General features: G+C 36.7%; 1 protein-coding gene across 2 annotated transcripts; it reads right to left on the reverse strand.

Annotated features, from left to right (window-relative positions):
* Positions 1-1,218: 1,218 nt before the first annotated feature.
* On the reverse strand, positions 1,219-9,156 carry LOC131144212 (protein MALE DISCOVERER 2-like). 2 transcript variants are annotated; one of them, XM_058092689.1, is made up of 14 exons: positions 8,320-9,156; positions 7,647-8,139; positions 7,396-7,528; positions 6,950-7,021; positions 6,267-6,410; positions 6,031-6,174; positions 4,616-4,711; positions 4,450-4,511; positions 3,892-4,353; positions 2,992-3,182; positions 2,599-2,731; positions 2,344-2,501; positions 2,041-2,232; positions 1,219-1,890 (listed from the first exon to the last, which is right to left on the reverse strand). In XM_058092689.1, the coding sequence occupies exons 2-14, from the start codon at positions 7,744-7,746 to the stop codon at positions 1,630-1,632; spliced, it is 2,148 nt and encodes a 715-aa protein (XP_057948672.1). In that variant the 5' UTR covers positions 7,747-8,139; positions 8,320-9,156; the 3' UTR covers positions 1,219-1,629. The 2 variants fall into 2 exon arrangements, with proteins under 2 accessions (XP_057948672.1, XP_057948673.1); XM_058092690.1 differs by lacking the exons at positions 7,396-7,528; positions 7,647-8,139; positions 8,320-9,156 and adding an exon at positions 7,101-7,305.

Raw genomic sequence — 9,156 nt, forward strand, 5'->3', positions numbered from 1 at the left:
TTTAACAAACAAATAGTGTCAAAAACTTTTTATTATTGTTATTTTATTTTATACGTAAAAATGAAAAATTAGCTTATCCTTTAATAAGGTGGATGTATGTTTGGATTTAGATAAGGTATTTTTAGTTTTATGATGCAATTGCTTCATGACATCGAGAACAGTGAAAATGGATTTTATAAAGGAATACAATACTTGAATTGATTTTATTTAAACATAAGGAAAAAAAAATTTTCTATAAAAAAAATTTTCATTATATTTTTACTTTATATTCAAACTAAAAAAATGTTTCAACATGATTGAAAATTATAAAAAATAACATGTTAATCAAATGTAAAATGTAATTTTTGATCATCAATTTCCTATATAATTTGTGTTCTTTTTTACTTTCATTGAAAGTAAACATAAAAAAATAATAATAAATTCCTACATAATTTTTTATTCTTCACACCATATTTTTTTCCAACTATCAAACATGCCTTAATTGCCAATCATTCATAATATTTCTTTTGCAAAGAGAAGTGGGTATGAGTACTCAAGCTCAATATCCTCCACTTAACCGAACTCGCAAATTCAAACATATAAGCAATTGAAAAATTAAACTAATCCATACATAATTTCGCCGTCAATTATGTGATAACAATAAATTTTTTTAAAAAAATAGCATCATTATTTCATGATAACTTTAAAAGAGCACAAATGCTGAAAGAAAAAATTAATTAAGAATATCATACCATGATTAGAAATTATAATCCTTGTTAGCGCGGGTGGACGAGCAAGGTTTCGCACATTTAATATTCCATATTAAATGGGATGGCATGAGTTTTTATACGTTAAAATTCATTTTTATAAAATCATCAAATTCTTATATAATTTTTATTATTTTTTCATTTTACTTCATTCTATTCTTAAGAATAAACATTGTGTCAACTTAACATAACCTAACAAAATTGAAGCAGAGGATGAAAATTTTCTCTACCCCATGATTGAACTAAACAGCTTCCTTTTTAATTTATAGCTGTGTATCCTACTCGCAGCCTTTCCTTCCTACCAAATGCAGTGTTAGGTCAAAAGCCCAAAGGGCACCAACACAGTATAAAGAAGCCTATAGGAGGAGTTATGGGGGCACAGCCATTGAGATGCTGAGAAAACCAGAGAACCAATTCTAATTCCAACAGCAGTTGGAACACTCTAATCCAGGATCCAAAGTCCAGCCTAGAATTTGTTGGGATAATGTGATGAGGGAGTGTAGTAGTAGAGTAGCCCCCCCTTTTTTTTTTCTCATAAGAAATGTTTACAAGTTGAAGCAATTAGTGGGACTATGATCCCACATAGTGTGTGATATTTTTACAAACCAAACATAAATCACAATACATAACCTGTGTAAATCGAAGGCAAGGCACCCCCAAGTGAAAAAAACCGAAACACACTTTGTTTTGTATGGAAATAATGGAAAAAGAATCGAATAGAATGAAAATGACAGATCACAAAAGGGATGGACAAAAATAGGCTGAATGGTGAGAATTGATGGAACTTAGTTGCCGCAGGGGGATTAGAAGGCTATTCTTCTGAAAAATGATACAAAGGAAGAGAGAGACATGACTTACAACATGGAGAAAAGAGCTGTGGTACTTAAGTTGCCTCCACAGATAGAATCTCAAGCTCAGCCCACCATAGGGGAGAAAGTCTTGGGGTTGCCGCGTCAGGGGAAATAGCAATCACTTCCCTCAGTTTGGAAGTGATTTCTCTCATTGTAGCTCTCTGCCTTGTATCTGGTTGAATGCAATCTTGGATTACCTCACAGATGACATCAAGCTCGTTATTTTTGAAGGATTTGAGGCTCGGGTCAATCAAGTAGCTTATGCTTCGCTTGTCATTCAGGTATGCAGAAGCCTGACAAGTTTACAATAACTTATTTATAGAAGTTAAAACAAAGGAAAAAAAACTACATGGGTATAGATGCAAATATTTATGTAACTAGATTTCGAGAACCATGTCAACAGAATATTAAGAGAGATTTAAGAGATTTTTTGTTAGGCCTACCCATTTCACAAGGGACCCTAGTTCTTCAGAGTATGGGAGCTTCCCCGATATGATTTCAAGCAACAATATTCCAAAACTGTAGACATTTGATTCTGGGTCCGAATAGGGTGGAAGATCAGAATGCTCTGATCCATCTTCACCTATGAGCTTCGATTTGGATGCCAGTTCTTTCCAGAAACCAATCTCAGCAATCTGATCAGCCAGAATTAAAAAAGGGAAAATCAACAAAACAAAGGAAAAAGCAGAAAAAGGGCAAAATATAATGAAAGCTTTTGAAATTGATTGTGTGGAAAATCGGTGTACCTTTGCAGCATAATCATCTGTCAAATAGATGGCAGTAGAATTCAGGTTGGAATGTGCCACAGGTGGATTCAGGTCATGGTGCATGTACTGAAGGCAATAAGCTGTTCCCATAATGATCCTTGTCCTAGCATTCCAGTCAAGATGCTCCATTTCTTTAACTGTAAACATAGAATACATGCTTAGCATCTTAAACTCAAGCCTCCAGATTTAGACTAATATCTTGCAATTAAAGCAACACCTAAATAAAAATAGTACCATGCAGATGCTCAAAGAGGCTTCCACTTGGAGCATACTCGAACACCATCATCCTAATAAAGGGTTCATCCTCCTCACAGTAGCCGATAAGATTGACAAAGTTTTTGTGGTTTACTCGGGAAAGTGAATCAATCTAGAGGAAATCAAAAGTAAGCATGGTTAAATAGAATTTGTAAAAAGACACCAAAAGTTTAATTTATGCTTTTTATTCATTAGATCCATTGTGGTCTGCCCCTTCCTTGGACCCTGCATACGCGGGAGCTTTGTGCACCAGGCTGCCCTTTTTTATTTTTATTTTTTTATTATTTTTTATTTTTTATTTTTTTACAGAATGTTCATTGTCCATGAAACCTTAAAACCTATTATTTTTTAATGATTACCAAAACTACGTACCTTTTTACGGTAGGTTATTTCCGAGCGCTTTGACCAGTCTTTGGATGATGCAACTGAAGTTGAAGCCACAGCAATCTCCACTCCACTTGATAGTGTTCCCTTGTACACAGTGCAGTCATCAAGAGTATCAATAATGTTGCTGAAATCCTCACAGGCTGTTTCTAGCTCTGCTCTATTTAACTTGGGAACCCCTGCATTTGAAGTAACACATGATTCAGCAATCATTTTACCAGAAAGAATGCTAGGGGCACTGTATCAATGTTCCTGGTCCAGACTGGTCCTCAATAGTCAGAGGGGGGTCTAGATACTAGTAAGCCAATTTAGGTTTACCAGGTAACATCAGTCATAATTAAGGAGCAAATTCTGCTGTTTGCATCATGGTATGCATGGAAAGTGAATGGTTGTTAGTATTACATAGAGCACCACATGGCTCCAACATGTGTAGCCTAACATCTGAAGGTAAAATTCAATCATCTAGTGTATGAGTGAGAGAAAAGAGGAGCCACCAACAATCCCATGATTATATCATATCACTTTTCTTAAGATGCTGACACAATTCCAAATTTCTACATTTCATTGTCATGGGAATGCAATTGTCTGCAAGAACTAGATTGTGGATTCAAAACTCAAATTTTATGTAAAACACAACATGCCATTCCACTTTTTCTGGGCTACCAAAGATGCTGGGCTACCAAAGATGCACCAATTATCCTTCAAGATGCTATCAAGGTTAGTTAAAGGTTAGTTAAGGACTTAAAGAGTGATTCAACCAGTTAAACCAGCAGTTTGCAAAGCTTGCACTGGTATGCACCAACCATTAGATATTCAATAAAATGGCTCATTTTGACTAAACGTGAATATGAAAAAAAAAAATTTCAGGGGTGAAATGTGGCAAATCACCTGTAACAAAGGCTTTTTGCAACTGTCCACTCAGTCCAGTCTTCCAAGGACCTATGGTTGTCACTCCTCGGCGTCGACATATACAGATCATGGCTACAGAAACAATGAGTAAGACAAACACACCCGGAATCACAAAATAATACTTCCAAGAATTTCCAGATGTTCCAGTAGCTTGCTTGGCAGCAGAATCAGTAGAGGATTGTGAAGATGGTGTTTTCGGAGTTTTCTGCAGTGGAGGATTGGTAGAAGACTCGGGTGCTGGAACATGGGATTTGTTCTTTCCATTTGGTATAGCGGGGAAAGCACCACTACTTCGAGTGGTCGGAAGGCTAGTGATCTGTCCAGGGGGGGAACCACCAGTAGCAGGTGCTGCAGGGAGGTTACTAGCCTGTTCAAGCAGTCTTCGGCGTACAAACTCAGCAGGATTTGGCACATTTTGAACCACGTGCAGATCAGATGAACCTGCAAGAATGCACAAAATTGATGCAATTTTATATCTTAGAAGAATGGACTCTGATGTTCATTGAACAATGATCAAGTGAACTGCATAGAACTCACTTGGTACATTATTGTGGTACTTATTTCTGTGTCCATGCAAAGAACCCTTCCCAAACTTGAACCTTGAAAGAAAACCATGCAGTTTTTATAAATAAAAATGATGCGAAAAAAACAATAATAAAAGAAAAAAAAATGAAAGGAGGGTGAAAAAAAATTTATTATGTACATCTGCAGAGCATTGAAGTAATGTCTAAGTGTCCCCTTGATTGGACCGATGAAGGAATTTGCCTTGTTCATTCGTTTCAAACTGCTCTGCCAGATGCTGCAAAATGCATGCATAAAGTGTCATAGATGAACATTATTTGTTTGAATTAAAATTCAGAAAGAAATATGATACTACTTTATCTATCAGTTATAAGAAATTTCATAGCAAGATATTAGTGGTTAAATTTCCTTAGTGTCTCAGTTTATGATTGTAGCATAACAAAAATACTGTTGTGAAGCACTTAAATGACATTGTAACAAGGAACCACTAAAACTATATGTATTTTTGAATGTGCAGATCATCCTGCCGTACGGTTCATGATCACATGACACAGTGAACAAAACTGACACAATCAAATGGCCAAAGTAGTGTATCATGGGGGGCAAAAAAAAAAAAAAAGCTGAATACGCAACAAGTTTCCATCTGTCAGGGTTCAGGAAAACGTTTCTCATGGAAATTGCAACTTGTGTGTGACTAAAACAGACATTATGTTGCTTTATCAAACGGTATGAATAAGTGGCTGAAACTTGCACAGCCATTGGGAAATAGTCTACAAGAAATAAAAAGATAGAGACTGCCAAAGAAATTTGAAGAAGGCCTTAATTAAATTTTGCAGAGACCACAACACCAAAACTCAAACCAATTGTTCAAGCCTACCCATTTGGTCAAGAAGAGTTGCTTTTCTTTTGTGAAAGCAGCATCTAGATCAGGAAGAGGAAAAAGCCATCCATGTGCAGACAATTTTAACATAAAATTGTATGGAGTCACATTCAAATTCACAGTCCCAACTCATGATTTGAAACATAAGGTAAGTGATTTCTGTTATACAAATATGAGCACATGTTTAAACACATGAGTCAATTGATTGTCCATAACTTTTTTACTATACAAGCTCAGTTTGGATCAAGGATTTTGTTTGAGAAAAAGGAATGCAAAGAAAATAAGAAGGATATTAATTTTCCATTGTACATATCTCTATTAAGAACGAAATTTTTTTCAAATATGATTGAAAATTAAGAAAAATTAAAGGTTAATGGCATGTACAATAAATTTTTTGTTCATCAATTCACAATATATTTTATTTTCATTCTCCCTTTCCTTGATACCAAACATGAAAAAATGGATCCTTTATATTTCTTTCTTTTCCCACTGTTTCCCAAGTTCCAAACAGGGCCTTAAGGTAGAGGGGGGAAAATTGGAACTTCATTAGTATAACAACTTTTCATTGGTAATATAAAGTTAAGATGGCATATCATGCCAGGTGACCTAATCAACAGTAGAATTTGACTCACTAGGTCATTCTTAACTGTTTGTGTGCAGGTGTGGTTTTCAGGTTCGACCCTCAGCAGCTCCAAAGCAAATGGATAGTTGCTTACCAGTGTCCAAATTTTCTATTGATGCAGCCAATTCTTGTTGCAAGTGCTGATGTGAGGTTTCCATCAATTTGCAGTTCAGAGAGCAAATTAAGCTTCCATAGCTCCACAGGAATGCTGCCTTCAAATTTATTATCACCAAGCAATCTATAGGGCAAAGCATAGCATAATTTAATCAGCCAAATGGAAGCTGAAGCTTAAAATAATGGATACTGATTAACCCACTAAAATGAACTCACAAGCGTCTCAGTGACAGCATCCTCCCAATTTCTGCAGGAATTCTGCCACTCAAATTATTATCCCGGAGGTCCAGTAGCTCCAGCATTGTTAGCCCTCCGATCTCTTTAGGAATGATACCAGAAAAATGGTTCTTGTAGAGTATACTGTTATAGCAAACAGAGGGCAGCAGAATCACAGATATCCATAAGATACAGAACTTGAAAGATTCCCATACCAAGTGGCATACAAAACTTCAAAATTAAGGGATTGTGAGATTATGGGGTTACCTATATGGTATTTAGCAAATAGTAAAATGAAGGGAGAAAAGAAGGAGAAATTGAGTGAGATGGTTCAGATAATATTATGATGGCCAATAATGGAGTCAATTATTGGCAAAGAAGAATTTGGAAGACAATTCTAACGAATAAATAGGTGGGAATAATCCTAAATGTGCTCTATCGTCGTGAATGTAATTTTCAGGTATAATAATACTCAGCCAAAAACCTAAATCCATTCTACAAAATTGCAGTGTACAAGTGCAATAATAAACTAGAGTCACATGTGCAGTTCTTCTCTTACTAAAAAACAAGGGTTATTCAGTAGATTTTCAGAAACGACGGCTAAGAAGATGATCAAGAATTCCAGAGCAAAGTAAAACATAAAATTTCAAATATAATGCAATTTCAACAATGTAAACACTTACAGAGATCTTAAATGAATTAGTTTTCCAAGTTCAGGTGCCAAACTTCCTTTTAAATAGAACCCATTCAGATCCCTGTAATCAGCAATAAACAGAAATTTATCAAAACATTTGCCAATTCATACTGTGGAAAACAAACTTTTCAAAAACCAACCTTCCATTGGTAGGTTCAATGCTTTCAGTACACAAGCTCCTTACTACAATGAAAATGCAACCCATTTGGCTATTCTATACTTTAAAAAACAACAAAACAACTGTTTTTTTTTCAAAACAACATTGTCAATGGGGAAAAACCCAAGGTAACTGAGAGGGACTCACAGCATCTGCCCTTTGATGTCCACCCATTTGGTTACTCTATACTTTGAAAAACAACAAAAACAATTGTTTTTTCAAAGCAAAAAAAAAAAAAATTAATGGGGAAGAACCCAAGGTAAATGAGAGGGACTCACAGCATCTGCACTTCGCTGTCCACACAATGAACCCCCAACCACATGCAAGGGTTGCTGTCTTCAGGATTCCAATTTGCAAAGGCACCATACGGATCAAAATCCACTCTTGCCCTGAATTCCAACAAAGCCAATCCTGCATTCCTCTCCAATTGCTATTGAAATCAATAACAAAGTTGATTCAACAATTGCATTTTAGGAATTAAATTAAAATCCCATATAGGACCTCACACCATTTCTCATGGGAATTATACCTTCTGGGTTGAGCGACCAACACCCTTGAATCTCCACGCCCAAGAGCAAAACCACGAAACATAAGAACCGGAATCCAAAAGCGTTCCATCTTCTCCCCATTGCTCGTTCAACCGAATGCTGCAGTGGTTGGGGTACAGACGCTATACAAGGCGCTATACAATATCGCCAGTTTTTTTTTTTCTTTTTTTTTTTCTTTTTTTTTTCTCTTGAAATACAAAACACCCCCAGCTAACTAAGCAAGAAACATCACAAATTCTACAAACTCCCAAATCTATGTAAATCTATAAACACAAAAAAAAAAAAAAAAAGCACTGCTATGCAAAAAATATATTACAAATGAGAGGGAAATCCCCGGGGCTGTTGCGTCCGAAAATCACATTGGGGTCCCTCATTTTTATAATTTTAATTGATCTTACAACACCCTTTTGGTCGACAAGCGCATAACCTGGCTCACCGGATTATCTCAAAGCAATCTCCTCAATCTGAACAGAGCTGAAATTTTGCAAAAACCAGAATTAACTACTCAGCAGCAGAAACTGGTGAAATGACTCAAAAATGAGAATTACGCAACAATAAAGAATCGAAGAATAAAGAACAGAGGGAATAACCTCATGAACAAGCAATCCCACAGACAAAAAAAAAAAAAGCTAGAGAGAGAGAGAGGGTATTTACCGTAAAGAATGAAGAAAATGGTGAAGGAGAACAAAGCTTTTTTTTGTGGCGCAGTGGATTGGTAATAACCTAATTTTGCTGGGGGTGGATAGGCATTAAACGAAAAGCAGTTGAGAATTGTAGCAGAAGACGGTGGCTGTGATTGGTAAGAGAAGAAGAAAGAGACTTCAGGCAGCCGAGAAAATGACGACCACAACAACAATCAAATTTTTAAAAAAAATTAAAAAATAAAAAATTTTCTGACTGCCTTCTGCGAATGATTTCTCAGAAGAACCTCTCTTCGACCATCTTTCGTCGAAGAAAGACAGAGAAGCTCTCGTGGGGAGGTGGGGTGGGTTTGGCCTTCTCTCTCTCTCTCTCTCTCTCTCCTCTGTCCTCTCTCTCTCTCTCTCTCTCTCTCTCTCCCCTATTTTGTCCTCCTTTCTCTCTCCTCTCGCGTCCCTCTCCGTCTCTGCCCCCCGCCACGGTGCCACCCCAACAAACTGATTTCCGTTTCTTAATTTTCTCTATAAAAATACTAAATTTTTTTTATTTAATGATTTAATCCGATGTAATCCTTTCATACCATAAAATTTATTTTTTAAAAAAAATTAACACATTCCGAGGTCATTTTCGGGAAGAAAATCGGGTAACCGCCATGGACGGCGACCGGGGCGGATTAGTGGTGGTGGTGGCCTCCACCTCCTACCTCCTCGGACGCGCTTTACATTTATTTTTGTCCCGTTGACCGGGACCCTCTCTCTCTCTCTCTCTCTCTCTCTCTCTCTCCCTCTCTCCCTCTCTGCGTGCAGGCCTATTCGGAGTGCCGTCTTGCTCAAAGGGAAGCTCAAAGAGCAG

The sequence above is a fragment of the Malania oleifera genome, chromosome 12 (genome assembly GCF_029873635.1).
Source record: "Malania oleifera isolate guangnan ecotype guangnan chromosome 12, ASM2987363v1, whole genome shotgun sequence".
In the NCBI taxonomy this organism is placed as follows: Eukaryota; Viridiplantae; Streptophyta; class Magnoliopsida; order Santalales; family Ximeniaceae; genus Malania; species Malania oleifera.